At 37.8% G+C, this 17,097-nt stretch overlaps 1 protein-coding gene across 1 annotated transcript in view; it reads left to right on the top strand.

The window, feature by feature from the left end:
* Positions 1-17,097, top strand: part of LOC126475487 (fatty acid synthase-like) — a 412,274-nt gene that overhangs the window by 280,218 nt on the left and 114,959 nt on the right. The window contains exon 21 of the mRNA XM_050103394.1: positions 7,228-7,418. Coding sequence (XP_049959351.1) covers positions 7,228-7,418 — 191 coding nt within the window. The remainder of the gene's footprint in view (positions 1-7,227; positions 7,419-17,097) is intronic.

Genomic DNA, 17,097 nt, shown 5'->3' with positions numbered 1-17,097 from the left:
TGTGAAGGAATCTGGGTTATCATGAACAGTCAGTTTGGTGACCAATGTTGGCACTTAACATTGGTATGGCAACAGAGACATGTACACTGACATTTGGTGCAGCCAACAATGTAGTGGGGCATGTGAATGGCACCACATTGTCTTTTCATACAAGTTCCAGATTTATATACAGCAGCACATTTGACCTATCTATCTGTGCAGGATCTGACAAGAACAAATTTTGCCAGATTGCATAAGTCATCATCATATGGGCCCAACACCTGTTGTGATTGTATAGGATGTCATTGGGTATCAATACTACCACTTCTAGTTCACATAGCCAGTAATTTGGACATGAGGGATTACATTTCTAATGTAGTAAGGCCTTGACCATACTGTGTCTGTATGAATGGTATTATATTTCAGCAAGATAACACAAGAGTACTTGTTGCTCTTGCTATCCTGACATACCTTGATACAGAGGGTGTTTGACTGTTGCTCTGAGTAAAAAGTTCTCCAGATATTTCACCAAATGAAAACATGTGGTTGTGGGTCACAAAATGACTGGCGTGCTACTACTTGTCAGCCACTACAGTAGATGAACTCAGACATAAAGTTGAAGTAGCACAGAATGATAAAGCAGCACAGAATGATATACCCATATCTGTCATCCAAACTCCATTTGACTTGACACCCTGCTGCATTAGAGCTACTGAACTAATCTCTTATTATTTGCTGTCCTTCCTAGTGTTACAATTTTAATGGTCTACAGTGTGTATGAAAAATTTTCAGTTGCCCCATGGTTCAGAGTCCTCATTAATTTGTAGGTTCTCTTACAACTTTCTGGGTAAGTTGGTTAAAAGGTCAGAGGAAAGCAACAGTATGCCAACTCTAGTAAAACCATATCTAATAAAGCATTATGGTGTTCAAAGCAACATTCAGGATTATGAAAGCTCCATCTTAGAACTGATGCACAGTCACTGATAATGTATTTGAAAAATGACCTGCAAACATTTATATCAAATCCAACAAATGCAGAGAAGCTATGGCTAAAGATGATACCAATATAAGACATACCGGTACTCTGTAAAAATATGTGCCAAGTAAAGTACTTCACTATAAAGAATAACAGAGTTAAACTAACAGAGAAAACTTAATGGCAGATCATACCTTCACAACAAGGGTTGTACATGAAGAAAAGATAGATCAGCCAAAAACATAGCAGAAAAACAATGTTCATATCTTGGTATTCTCCGTTACCTGAGTTTGACCAGTGCAAACACTAACAAATTAGAAAAATTTCAATAAACACATTGGCAGTGCATACACTCACACATTAGAAAGATTTCAATAAAGACATTGGGCATAAAACAACATTTAAGGCTAATCAAAGTAGACTAGACACCAGGCTAATTTGGAATTCATGTTAGTTTTCATTTAATATGCTTTGGAATATAGCCCATTTCCTAGCTTGCATTTATAGAGAATATCTTATGCAGTGAACAGCCCTGTGTGCCTGGAGAAAGATTACCTGTGTGGAAAGGTTAACATAACATTTATGTAGAACTACAGACCAATAATATTAATGTTCATCAGTCACAGGATCCTGGAGTACATTTTAAGCTGGATGATTAAAAGAAAGAATCATCTCTAAGAATCACCATGGGCTCAAAGAATCACCTAATTAAAACACAGCTTGCTTTATTAAGCATTACCTTGCAGACAGTAGAACCACCTAAAGAGGTAGAATGTGTGCTAGACGAATCAATGAAGCTTTTGCTGGATTCCAAGAAATAAAGGAAAGGCTGAGATAACCCCTTTAATGGAAAGTGGATAGAAGACTCTGTGGAACATGGACAGAAAACACAAATGCATGTAGTTGAGGATTGTAATATATGGAAAGTCTAGAGTAGGCTTTTTTCCATCAGTGTGTATCATGTGGCTAGTGATAATGATGGTGGTGGTGGTGGTGGTGGTGGTGGTGACAATGGATAAGCAATATGAAATAGACTGAATGTGTAAAATCTGTCACAGGCAAGCCAAATGAGAAATTTGATTAGATGATAGGTTCTGAGAAAATGTGGGAGGTCTTTAAGGAAAACCATCTGCAGTATGCTAGTGTGATCAATACTAGAATATACCTGTAACATTTGGAGTCCTCGTGGACTATGTATGGGAGCATGCATTGAATAATGAGTTCAGAGAAATGCTGCTAGTATTGTAAAATCTCAGTACAGCCCATCCAACTGTTCAATGAGAATGTTCAAAGACTTAAATTGGAATCTCTGGAATAATGGTGCTATTTTTCCCTGCAGAAACATATTATTTAGATTTAGCGAACTGGTTTTCCAGGATGGTTGTGTCTTAATGCTGCTGCCTCTTCTGTATGTCTTGCATAGGGACCATACAAATAAAGTAATATGAAAAGAGTTCATACAGGTTTCATATGGGCATGGACAGGAAAGTGACTCATGGTGTGTGTGTGTGTGTGTGTGTGTGTGTGTGTGTGTGTGTGTGTGTGTGTGAATGTACTTTAATTCCTTACCTTCACCTACTTTTACTTGTACTTTCATAATATGTAGCAAAAATCAGCCACACTCAGTCAAAATGCTGTCTGTACGTTCTTTGTTCTAATATAAAAATGTGAACAATTTTCTCCTGTTCTTTGTAAATATGAACAAGTTTTCTATTACAATACTGCCTCAGGTAATCCTATAGGCAAAATTGCCAACTTTTTCTTTCACCTTAGATTACATTATTCAGATTATTGTTCTGACTACTGTGATCTTCACTATATTTGTTCTCTATTTTCATACATCCATAAGAGCAGAAGATCCTTTCGCTGTATGGTTTGTGCAATAACTTACAATTAGAATCAGTATCCCACTACCAGAAAATTTTCAATCTTCATATGCCCTTTGCAATTAACAACTATTAGGCTGTTGAGACAAATTGTTTAAGCATTTGGATCGCTTCATTTGCTGGTGTCCCAAAATTACATCGTTACTGGTGTCTCAAAATGACACTGATCTATGTCTGTTGTAAGTTTCACAGATCATATCAACAGTTCCTGCAGCAGGTCTGTTCAGTTTAATCCAAAGTTTGCTGATACAGTTTTGCAACATTTTATCTACATAGCAAATTTTGTCACATACCACCAGAGCAGAAAGTTACTTATTTAGCTTTTCTGTGTTTTTTCTTAGTGTAATTCTTAAATCCCTTGTGTTTAAGAGGTGTAATCTTGAGTTTCAGTAATTATGAAGTGCATACTCTCAAAGTATGTAGCACAGTTGTCATTTCTTTTGAATGGCCAGCTACACAGCTCAGTGAGTCATCAGTGTCCGTCATGACACATCAGGAGGGTAATGAGTTATGTATTTAGCTTTCTCTGTATGCTTGTATAGTTAATTCTCAAGTTAGCATAACTAGGATGGATAGGATTTGTGCAAGCTGTGTTGCTGGCAGAGCTTTTCACAGTTCGCAAACAGCTGAAGATACTTTTGGTCATGGGCAGCCATCTTCAGGCTGCTACCTTGGGGTGCAGCAGTGCGGAGAACCTAGTGCATCATCTGGGACAACTCATGTGTCATTAGTTATGCACAAGAGCTCTGCTCCCAAGGCATTTTACAGTGTACCTGATGTGGTCACTCTAGGCATGGAGTCAATGTGGAGGCTTGCCTGATGGCCTCGCCCATTCACTCTGTGAGTGGGCAGGTGCTCGCTCCTTCAGCGGGATCTGAGTAGGCACAGGATATGTCTGTCAGGGAGCCTCACCCAAGATGTAAAGGAGGACCTGCTTGTGGCTGTTGAGAGTGCAGGGTGCAGTTGTGTGCAAGTTGTGGTTAACATCAGCACCAATGACACCTTTCAATTGCGTTCTGAGGCCATCCCCATCAGTTCTTATGGGTAGCTGGTGGATGTGGTGAAGACTGCTGGCCTCACTCATGGTGTACAAGCAGTGTACAATTCACAGTGCAACAGTTCACAGTATCATTAGCAAAATTAATTGGGATCCTTCAGTTTGGAGCCAAGTGGAAGATCTCAACGAAAGGCTCCTGTGATAGTCGTGGCTTAATCATAGCTAACACTTGGTTCAAGAATCATAAAAGAAGGTTGTATACATGGAAGAAACCTGGAGATACTAGAAGGTATAGATGGATTATATAATGGTAAGACAGAGATTTAGAAACCAGGTATTAAATTGTAACACATTTCCAGGGGCAGATGTGGACTCTGACAACAATCCATTGTTTATGAACAGCAGATTAAAACTGAATAAACTGCAAGAAGGTGGGAATTTAAGGAGATGGGACCTGGATAAACTGAAAGAATCAGAGGTTGTACAGAGTTTCAAGGAGAGCATAAGGGAACAATTGACAGGAATGGGGGAAAGAAACACAATAGAAGAAGAATGGGTAGCTCTGAGGGATGAAGTAGTGAAGGCAGCAGAGGATCAAGTAGGTAAAAGGACGAGGGCTAGTAGAAATCCTTGGGTAACAGAAGATGTATTGAATTTAAATGATGAAAGGAGAAAATATAAAAACGCAGTAAATGAAGCAGGTAAAAAGGAATACAAACGTCTCAAAAATGAGATCGACAGGAAGTGCAAAATGGCTAAGTAGGGATGGCTAGAGGACAAATGTAAGTATGTACAGGCTTATCCCACTAAGGGTAAGATAGATACTGCCTACAGGAAAATTAAAGAGACCTTTGGAGATAAGAGAACCACTTGTATGAATATCAAGAGCTAGATGGAAACCCAGTTCTAAGCAAAGAAGGGAAAGCAGAAAGGTGGAAGGAGTATATAGAGGGTCTATACAAGGGCGATGTACTTGAGGACAGTATTATGGAAATGGAAGAGGATGTAGATGGAGATGAAATGGGAAATACAATACTGCGTGAAGAGTTTGACAGAGCACTGAAAGACCTGAGTCGAAACAAGGCCCCGGGAGTAGACAACATTCCATTGGAACTACTGACGGCCTTGGGTGAGCCAGTCCTGACAAAACTCTACCATCTAGTGAGCAAGATGTATGAGACAGGCAAAATACCCTTAGACTTCAAGAAGAATATAATAATTCCAATCCCAAAGAAAGCAGGTGTTGACAGATGCGAAAATTACCAAACTATCAGTTTAATAAGTCACAGCTGCAAAATACTAACGCGAATTCTTTACAGACGAATGGAAAAACTGGTAGAAGCCGACCTCGGGGAAGATCAGTTCGGATTCCGTAGAAATGTTGGAACATGTGAGGCAATATTGACCCTTTGACTTATCTTAGAAAATAGATTAAGGAAAGGCAAACCTACATTTCTAGCATTTGTAGACTTAGAGAAAGCTTTTGACAATGTTGACTGGAATACTCTCTTTCAAATTCTAAAGGTGGCAGGGATAAAATACAGGGAGCAAAAGGCTATTTACAATTTGTACAGAAACCAGATGGCAGTTATGAGAGTCGAAGGGCGTGAAAGGGAAGCAGCAGTTGGGGAGGGAGTGAGACAGGGTTGCAGCTTGTCCCTGATGTTATTCAATCTGTATATTGAGCAAGTAGTAAAGGAAACAAAAGAAAAATTTGGAGTAGATATTAAAATCCATGGAGAAGAAATAAAAACTATGAGGTTCGCTGATGACATTGTAATTCTGTCAGAGACAGCAAAGGACTTGGAAGAGCAGTTGAATGGAATGGACAGTGTCTTGAAAGGAGGATATAAGATGAACATCAACAAAAGCAAAACAAGGATAATGGAATGCAGTCGAATTAAGTCAGGTGATGCTGAGGGAATTAGATTAGGAAATGAGACACTTCAAGTAGTAAAGGAGTTTTGCTATTTGGGGAGCAAAATAACTGATGATAGGCGAAGTAGAGAGGATATAAAATGTAGACTGGCAATGGCAAGGAAAGCGCTTCTGAAGAAGAGAAATTTGTTAACATCGAGTACAGATTTAAGTGTCAGGAAGTCGTTTCTGGAAGTATTTGTATGGAGTGCAGCCATGTATGGAAGTGAAACATGGACAATAAATAGTTTGGACAGGAAGAGAATAGAAGCTCTTGAAATGTGGTGCTACAGTAGAATGCTGAAGATTAGATGGGTAGATCACATAACTAATGAGGAGGTATTGAATAGAATTGGGGAGAAGAGGAGTTTGTGGCACAACTTGACAAGAAGGAGGGACCACTTGGTAGGACATCTTCTGAGGCATCAAGGGATCACAAATTTAGCAATGGAGGGCAGCGTGGAGGGTAAAAATCATATAGGGAGACCAAGAGATGAATACACTAAGCAGATTCAGAAGGATGTAGGTTGCAGTAAGTACTGGAAGATGAAGAAGCTTGCACAGGATAAGGTAGCAGGAGAGTTACATCAAACCAGTCTCAGGACTGAAGACCACAACAACAACAACAACAAGAACAGGTTTGATCATTAGGTGAGTATTGCGGAGATGCATCATGAACTCAGATGGAGTCTCTGGAGAAGAAATGATGTTCTTCTTGCGAAACACTACTAAGAAAATTTAGCAAACTGGCATTTGAAGTTGTCTACCGAATGATTCTGCTGCAGCCAGAGTACATTTTGCATAAGGACCATGAAGATAAGAATATAGAAATTAGGGCTTGTACAGAGCCACATAGACACCTATGTGATACTCCTCACCATTATCCTTTGCATAAAGACACACACCCCCACCTCCCCACCTCCCCCATCCACCACCACCACCGCTTTGCTACAACCAGGAAATCAGTTACACTAGTTCTTCTGCAGACCATAAAAGTTGTGTGTAGTTCACTAAGCTTTGAGACTTTTTACTCAGTGCACTAAGTTCTGTAGTAGTGCTTCAGGTAAGTGTTCACCAAATGAATGTGCAATAATAAGATGTGTGTAAAGTATTTCATCTTCCAATAATTAATTCAGAATTGTTCTCTGAAAATTAGCAATGTACTTATGTCATTGGTACAGGAGATAAATATATATAATATGGCAATGCAGTTGTTCAGTTACTATGCCAGTATTTTCTTATTTCATATGCACTTGCTTTATTTGTTTGACTGACTTAACAAGTACATGATTAAAGTACATGCATATACGAGCAGCCCAAGTTACTGGCAGGAGAAATATATTCACCCAAAAATTTGAATTTTTGGGTTTAGTTTAGTATACTTTTTGGTTACTTTTGGCATAGATGGTTATTTCTATAAATGCATGCGTTTGTGCTTAGTAAGATGTACTTGTTGTCCTTTTTTTTTGTAGGAAACCACAAAACCAAAATTGAAGACACTAACCATTGCAAGTGATGACCAGTTTTTGTGGGTGAATGACCTAAAGCAATGTATTGCAAGTGAAGAACATGATATAGTTCTGATTTCAGAAGACAAAATATCAAATGGTTTAGTGGGTTCAGTTAAATGCCTTAGAAATGAACCTGGAGGGGAGAAAATCAGGTAAGCAATAATAACAAATATAAATGCATTTTAGTGAGGCACACTATGTATATGCCGATGACTTGCTACTTATACATTTCTCCCATCCCTCCAGCAGGCTATGAATGCCGTGCCAAAAAAACAATGGAAAATCTAGGATGGAATCTAATAATATTATGGGAAGGAAAGTAGCTACTCACCATATAGCTATATGGTAAGTAGCAACCTTCCTTCTCATAATATTATGGAGGGAAAAAAAAGAGTCCTTCTTTTGAAGTGAACCAGTCAGTGAGCCATTTTTGCACATTTTCATAGGAGTCGCTGCATTGTTCAGCGGGTGCGTGTCCCAGTGATGCAAATAGATGATAAGTGGATGCCAAGTCTCGAGAATAAGCTGAATGCCCTAGCATTTCCCAACTGAATGTCTTGATTGTTTCCCTGACCCATTTTGTTGTGTGTAATGGGGCATTATCATGGAGCAATATGAGTTTGTGCTGCCTTTTTTCATATTCCAGTCATTTTTTACATAATACTCTATTTAAATTGATCATTTGCTGATGGTAGCATTCAGTGTTAATGGTTTCATCAGGTTTTTGCAGCTCATAATAGATGACACCCTTCTGATCCCACCAAACACAGAGCATTGTCTTTTTTCCAAAGCAATTTGGTTTTGCAGTGGATGTCGATGGTTTGCGTGGATTCACCCATGATTTACGACACTTAGGATTCTCAAAATATATCCATCTTTCATCACCTGCCACTATTCAATGCAGAAACAACATGCTGTTGTATCTGGCAAGCATTGTTTCACAAGTGGTCTTTCAATTTGTTTGCTGTCTTTCATTCAGTTCATGTGGAACCCATTTTCCCAATTTCTGCATCTTTCCCATAGCTTTCTACTGAAGAGAAACAGCTTTCTGCATCACATTCAATTATTCCATGAAGTTCTGTTGAGTTTGAGCAACATCTTCATCCAATAAGGCCTGCAATTCGTTGTCTATGAACTTTTTTGGTGGTTTCCCACACTTGTGACTTTTCACGTCAAAATCACCACTTTCGAATTTTTTGAACCACTTGAAACACTGTGTTTTTCCAAGAGTATGTTTGCCAAAAGCTTCAACAAGCATGTGATGTAATTCTGCAGCAGTTTTCTTCAAATGATAACAGAAAACCAATGCTGTACACAATTCGTAGTTCATAGGCACAAAACTCGACATGTTTATGGGCTTAAAACAGATACCAATGTATGGATCTTGCTCTTCCATCTGAGCTACCCAGGGTGTGAGTCATGCTTGGGCAGCTCAGATGGTAGAGCACTTGCCCGTGAAAGGCAAAGGTCCTAAGTTCGAGTCTCGGTCCAGCACACAGTTTTAATTTGCCAGGAAGTTTTGTGTTTTGTTTTGTTGAAATGAAACATCAGTGGTATTAATGAAACATATATACCATTTGGTGTGCTGTCACCATCAAAAAACAGTTCATTACAAAAGACATTGGTTTAAGTACTTAAGATTTTTGCTCACACCTTTAGAAATCAGAAGTCCTTACATTTTTTGTCATTTTATGTCTTTACTTACCCTTGATATCTCAAAATTTGTCAGGGAGAAATGCTAAAACTTGTCTGGAAATCAGGGAAATGTCAAGGAATTTCACTTGGGGTATCTTGTGGTAACTAAGGGTGGAGTTGGTTTGTGCTACAGGTTTCAAAAACAGTGATTTTAAAGATCAGTTCAGTTTTATGAACTAAGATTTTTTTTAAGCCTGGCTTTGTAATATAATAAGAAAAATGGTAAAAAATGTTATTTTTTTAAAAAATGCTGATTCTTATAGCCCATAGCATCTTATAGTCTGTAAAATATGGTAATTGATGCAAACTGCAAGAAAGTGGAAAACCAGAAAAAGTGTGAGAGTAGTAAAAATTTAGTGGGCAACTGCTATGAAGTAAAAAAAGAACTGAACACACTAAAATTTCCATGTGATAGTTCGACTTGTTCCAAATAACAGGCAGATAAGAAAACAAAGGTGAATGTGGTCAGCAAAAATGTGCCAATGTACTTGAATCCCAGTCTAACCTAAAACTAGACATACAAAGGAAAGTAATCATCCTTGATGACAGTCACAGTTGCGGCATTTCTTCCCTCATAATTAAAACTTAAAATATGTGTGCAGTGGTGTTCATCAAGTTTGGTGCATCATTTACAGAAATTAATAAACTTAAGAAACTCAAAAATAGGTGATCTGTCTTCCAGTGATTTTGTTATACTCATCAAAGGCTCAAATAATATTTATAAGAACAGAACATCTGTAGCCACATGGGAATTGAAGAAATGTTTGAGCCTGGTGACATATACCAACGTCCTAGTTTTCAACATTCCACACCACTGTGATTTGCAAAAACATGGAAAGGACCCATACATGGTAACTCTAGTATGGTAGCTGTAGACCTTAATCACTGCACCACAGTCACTTGGTTGGAACATGGCTAACGTTACGCATATTACGGTGCGCAGTGAACTTCAAAATCAATTTTCTCGAAAACCAAGGCCCATCGCTAAAAAAGTGGATAGCCTCATACTCAGGGAATGTCCCTCTACAACATATCTGAGACTCATCAAAATCCATTATTTACACTTCTCATGGTCCCCTTGTCAGTCAGGATTCAGGCAAAATTCATCTACATTGAAAGCAGTTGAAATCTTTTTTTGACAATACTCAGTGCCTTCGAAGTAAAATCATATGTTGATGCCCTACTAATCCACCTAAGGAAGGCATTTGACTCTGTGAGTCATTAAATTCTAAAAGATAAACTGAGGTGCTGTGGTATTCAAGATACAGGACTCGCCATTATAGAAAAGTATCTTAACGGTAGGAAGCAGAAGGTGCATGCCTCAGGGTTCTACTTATTGTTTATAATCCATATTAGTGACCTATCTAGCATCATGCCTTCTAAATCTTTTCTGTATGCTGATGATGTCACTTTCATTGTGACTGGAAATAACGTAGAGGATCTAACGGAACAAAGCAAAGCCAAACTAAGAATTTCTAATACCAGGTTTACAGACAGTAAATTAACTGTAAATCAAAATAAAAACAAAAATGTAATTTTTAGTTTATGCAATACCAACACTGATTGTTTGTTGGTTAAACTTCTTAGTGTGCACTTGGTTTCCAAATTAACTTGGACCTCCACTCAGATTCCATATACACTAAATTTTCAGGAGTCATATACCTGTTACATAAACTTAAGATCATGCATGAGACAAAACATGATGCTCAGCTCATATTATGTATTTTTTGACAACCACATAACATAGTTCATACTGCTTTGATGCAATTCCACTGGGTCCAAACGAGTTTTTATGTAGTAGAAAAAGTGTAGTGGGTATTTTTAAAAACAAAGTACCTTGTAGGGCACTTTTAAAAAAAGTGTACCTTGACAGTCCCATCATTATTTATACTTAGCTGCCTAGTTCACACAAAAGGAAACCACGAGAGCTACAGATTAAGGCAATCATTTAACTGTCACAATACATGTCACAAAGAAAAGATTGATCAATCCTTTACAAGACTAACAAGACTCACATTAGCTGCACATGTTGTTGTTGTGGTCTTCAGTCCTGAGACTGGTTTGATGCAGCTCTCCATGCTACGCTATCCTGTGCAAGCTTCTTCATCTCCCAGTACCTACTGCAGCCTACATCCTTCTGAATCTGCTTAGTGTATTCATCTCTTGGTCTCCCTCTACGATTTTTACCCTCCACGCTGCCCTCCAATACTGAATTGGTGATCCCTCGATGTCTCAGAACATGTCCTACCAACCGATCCCTTCTTCCAGTCAACTTGTGCCACAAGCTCCTCTTCTCCACAATTCTATTCAGTACCTCCTCATCAGTTATGTGATCTACCCATCTAATCTTCAGCATTCTTCTGTAGCACCACATTTCAAAAGCTTCTATTCTCTTTTTGTCTAAACAATTTATCGTCCACGTTTCACTTCCATACATGGCTACACTCCATACAAATACTTTCAGAAACGACTTCCTGACATTTAAATCTATACTAGATGTTAACAAATTTTTCTTCTTCAGAAACGCTTTCCTTGCCATTGCCAGTCTAGATTTTATATCCTCTCTACTTCGACCATCATCAGTTATTTTGCTCCCCAAATAGCAAAACTCCTTTACTACTTTAAGTGTCTCATTTCCTAATCTAATTCCCTCAGCATCATCCGCTGCACATACCTTGGAGTAAAAGTGTTCAGTGCACTGCTGCCAGAAACACACACTATCTCTTTAAAATCATTTAGAAATATTTTGCTAAATTGGCTTAAAAACAAGGCTTCCTACACCACAGAAGAATTTTTTGATTGTGCAAAGGGAGATCTAAAATTTTAACCTATAATCTTTATATGATTGCATGCACATCTGCATGGTTTAACTGTTTTCTTTATTATTATATGTACCCTTATTTATTACTCAATTTTTACAGACTATTAACATCAGTAGCATCCAATATGCTTGAAGGCGAAATAAATAAAAATAAAAGATAAGGTTGATGTGTTTTCTAAGTGAACATCTGGCAAAATGTGCTAGTCTACTTCAGATTGTCACTCTTATATCTCTCTCTCTCTCTCTCTCTCTCTTTCTCTGTCTCTGACTCTCTCTCTCTCTCTCTCTCTCTCTCTCTCTCTCTCTCTCTCTCTGGGATGGAATAACAGCAGCAAAATAGGGTAGCTTACTACTGACCACATAGAAGAAGCATTAAGGGGCAGACATAGTGCATTTAAAGTACCATAAAATGGGCTAACTGCAGCTACTTTTGAGGTTTTCTTTTATGAATTTTAATGTACAGATGTTAACTAAACATTGTGATTAAGTTGGAGACTATTCACTGTTGTATATTATCAGGTCTAGGGAGGATCAAACTGTGGTATCTGCTGTGGGCAGTGATTTCAGGGGGTGCCAAATTCATATTCTTGAAGAAAAAAACCTTGTTTCACAAAGCGCCTAGCACCCAGTGCACTTTGGCCTATCAATTAGTCATATGATTTTGAAATGCATCCCTATTGATTTTTGAACACATTCGAAGTTGATTTCTGAATGTATCATAAGTTGATTTTTGAATGCGTGCATACTCTACATAATGTCTCTGCCAGGGGAATCCCCATTGCATCAAGAAACAAAAAAACTTTCCTGCAGACAAAAGGGGGTGGGGATATATGAGTTGAGCTGAATAAACCCAACTGTCTGAATGTCAATCACTGTTTGTTTATGTTGTTGACTGGGTGCGCGAGTGATCACCATTTTTATGATTATTAGCAAAATCTATAGATTCATACTACCAGAGCAGAAATAAATGACTACCAGAAATAACAGGTAAGAAAGGTTACAAGTTAATGTTCTCACTGTATTCAAGAAAATGAAATTTTCACAGAAAATTTTTGCCAGATTGCTACACTACTAAGGGCCAGTTGTACAGCCCCTGATTAGCAGCCCCTTAAGTTCTATTCTTGAAATACTGCAGGAAACTCATTGTATGAAAACATAATAATTCCTAATCAGAGAATAAATGTGGGATAAATGAACTGGTGGTTCTGGCAGGATTAGTGAAATTAACCAGAGAATATGTTTTGACAATGGCAGGAGTAGTTATCGAATTAGTGAAGACAAGATTGTTTGTTAGAACAAGAAAGGAGATGAAATGGGGACATCACACAAATTATATGGAAGAATATGATGATTCCATATTTCTATTAAGATTTCGTACTACTTCTTTTCAATCTCATGCTTGAGAAACTGGAGCATATGAATTAAATGTGAAACTATTTCCTAACATAATACATTTTGCTTGTAATAAGTTTAATAGGCATCTGATATTGGTACTTGGTGAATTATATTCTGTTATGTTATCTATGTAAATGAGGTAGATAAAAATGACCATTTGTGCCAAAACAGTCTTGCTTATTTGGCGTGTGCTATAATTGCTGAAATATAAGAAAAACCTATTTTTTTTATCTAGCAGGCAGTAACAAAATAGACCTAATCAAATAGTGAAACTACCCCAGCCTTGGGTACTCCCTGTATTAGCAGCTTCTTCAGTATTAGACAACATTGTGATTTTTCATTTAGCAAAACGATTGATGAATTTATTTGTGGTAATAGATTCTTTCACAGAAAGGAAAGTATATTGTGTAAGGCTGTAGGAAGACCAGAGAAAAAAAATGCTGGGACATAAGGATTGAAGAAATGCATATTGTCTGGCTTGTCACTTGTCTTTACTGGTTTTATGTTTCCTCTATTTAATTTTGTGTCACACAAAGGAGAAAGTTATTGGCTAATAGGCAATAAAGAGCACATATTTTCTGAAGATTCCTTATTGTCCTGGTTATAAGTAATCCTACTCACTCTTAATTGTGAGGGTTTGTCCTGAATACAGGTTTGATGGCTTCCATTACAAGTCTGAATTCCAGAAAGTGAATTACAGTGACGTGCAGTAGAAAAATACTGTGTAAAGAGGTGTGGCACTGCACTTTGGCACACTTATGGCCAAATAACGTGTCTTACATTTCCTTGAAGTTATGTGTTTTATACATAAAACTTTTCAGAAAGATGTGCACTATAAAATGAACATATTTTTGAAAAATCAATTTTTTTTTTTTTTTAATTTAACATCCTATCTCAAATGCTCAAGGAAAGGGGCAGGGGGGGGGGGGGGGGGTTTGCTGCAGTTCACAAATATAGTAGATCCGTGGCTGTATATTATGTAGAATCATGTGGATGTGGAAAGATAACTGACTGGATGCATTTTGTTTGCTGTATAAAATTTGTAGTTGTGGTTGAAGTTTCCCGAGAAAGCAGGTTAACTTTGGGTAGCAATGAAATATTATGGAAACACAATGTTAAGCCCACCTACATTAGCATCAGCCACTTACAATAAATACTATAAGATCACGCTAACTTCTGCTAATGGTCTTGGACTAAATGTTGTATAACTGTTTTGGACTAAATCTTGTATTAGGAAATTAAATACACAAATAATTTTGTTACTCAGTGTATTGAAAAGTAAGTTAGAACAACATACTAGCTAGTAGTTTAAATATAGTTCCTTTTTTTCATAAGACTTTCAGTTCTCTAACTGCCAACATTTTAACACATGAATATGAATGTACTTCCACTTGAATACAATATTTTGAAATATGTGTAAACTGTCTTCCACGTTCTTGAAAAGATATGTCACAAAATTTAAGCATTTCAGTATATAAATTTCTAAACAAGAATAGTAATCTGAAAATTAACAGACTTCCACAGAAAGGATGCAAAGATGCCTGATTTTTCCTGTATCAATTTCCTTAATTTTGTCCTGGAGGGTTGTTCAAGGTACAACATGTACAAGGTGCTATCCAATATATCTGAGAATTTTGTTATACCAGTCAAATAAGTAGCAATATGACATTCTACTGCTAGGTGTCTCAAGGTATATGTCGTAGCTGCTGTGGTGCAAAATCACATCATTTTGGTGCCTGCACTTGTGGGTTGTTTTGGTGCACACACTTATGAGCTGTAGTGGTGCATATCAGGAAGTGTTTCAGTGCATCTGTGAATTGTGAAATCGGTAACGTTAAGGAGCTATGGATTTGCATCAAATTCTGTACCAAGGTGAAGAAAACAGGAGCTGAAACCTACCAAATGCTGACAGAGGTAGTTGGTGTGAGTGCACTGAGTCAAGCAAGAATATTTGAGTGGTTTGTGTGCCTCAAGAAAGGCCAAGAATCTGTAGAAGATGACAGACATTCTGGATGACTGTCAACATCAGAAATGATCATGAAATTTTGTAGCATGATAAACAAAGACCTAAGGCAGACAGTTCAAGATGATTGTAACAAACTTGGGCTGTCATATAGTGCATGTCAATGGATTTTAGCCAAAGAACTGAACACGAGATGAATTGCAGTGAAGTTTGTCCCTCGCCTTCTCAGCATCAACCAACGAAACCTCAGTATCCAAATATGAACTGAGCTGCAACAAAAATGTCAAGAGTGTCAAAATTCTTATGCAGAGTCATAATAGGTGATGAATTTTGGGTTTATGGTTATGATACTGAAATGAAGCAGCACTCTTCAGAATGAACAACACCATCTTCTCCTAGGCCAAAAAAAAAGCTCGACAAATTTGCAGCAACATGAAGTCAATACTGATCATTTTTTTCAATGTTCATGGAATAGAGCATAAGGTGTTCATTCCAACTGGTCATTCTATCAATGGGCAGTTTTACTGTGAGGTTTTGGGATGACTGAGGAAAAATGTTCTCTACAAACTGTCACAGTTGTGGAAACAGAAAGACTGGTTGGTGCACCATGGCAACACAACCATGCACACATCACTTGTTTTGACATAGTTTGTGTCCAAAAACAACACTGCTATGGTCTCCCATCCTCCCTACTCACAAGATGTAGCCACATGTGACTTCTGCATGTTTCTGAAGATGAAAATCATGTTGAAAGGGGGATGTTTTGACTCGATTGAAGACATCCAAATGGAATCACAATGAGGCCCGAACAACCTTCATCTTGCAGACTTTCAGGGGTGCTTCCAGAAATAGGAATAACACTTTGATGACTGCATGAATGCCTGAGATGACTACTTTGAAGGTGATGGACGACATTAATATTCTGATTTTTACAGTGAAATTCTCGAATATTTTTGGTGGCACTTCATATTTTGGAGGCCTGGTTTACTTACGTTTTCTCTATCATAATCCCTTCTAATGCATTTTGTAAATCAACTTGGTTGCAATTACAATAGATGCACCCTACTACTTTTCTTATATACTTTCAGTGTTGCTGAAGGTACCCAGGAAATTCACATTGGTGATCTTAAAACTAACTCAAACAAACACTAATTGTTGCTTAAGTATATTTTTGTGTGTATATATATAAATGTACTTACAAGCAGTTCTGTTAAAGAGGTAATGGTTTACAAAATCAGGCTTCAGCTGTGCAGAAGTTTGTTTTCACAGTTTAAAGCACTGCATTATTCTGCACTGTGTGGACACCAATTATCACTGTATGGCAGCTTTTGCGCACAAAGTCAAGTGAAACAATGAGGATCTCTGAGACTGTCAGCCACTGGACACTGAACTAAACTAATCTCTGCCCAAACAGGCCGTGAAGGCCCAACAGTACTGACTGGCTACCTTATCATCCTCCGCCCATAGACGTCACGGAGATGCGGATATGGAGAGGGACATGATCGGTACACTGCTCTCCTGAGAAATTATGAAAAACAAAAAGAGAGAGAGAGGGAGAGAACTACTAATTGGCCTTTTCTCCTGTACAGTTTTGTCAGCCATTTAGTGAAATAGTGCAGAAAAATATTTTTGTCAGCAAGTTCAGTAATGCTAAAGATATCAGGTTCTGATTGGGAAATGCAGCAAAGAAGAATGTGATGAAATTCTTACCTGTGTATAATTTTTGGACAGAGATTGTATTGTCAAGGTACAGTTCATAATGTGGTCCAGTAGAACCGAACAGCTGGTGGTGGTATGGCTGATCATAAAGTAAATACAGTTATGAAAATGAGCAGATATAACTTGATCAGCCATCTGCATTATCTTTATTTTGCTTGGCTTATTTCAGTATTTGCAGAGTCTATCAATAACTGCCTATAATGATCATAGCACTAACAGGAATATATAATGGGTTTAA

The sequence above is a fragment of the Schistocerca serialis genome, chromosome 4 (assembly GCF_023864345.2).
Source record: "Schistocerca serialis cubense isolate TAMUIC-IGC-003099 chromosome 4, iqSchSeri2.2, whole genome shotgun sequence".
Classification (NCBI taxonomy): Eukaryota; Metazoa; Arthropoda; class Insecta; order Orthoptera; family Acrididae; genus Schistocerca; species Schistocerca serialis.
This window is presented reverse-complemented; position numbering and strand designations above follow the sequence as displayed.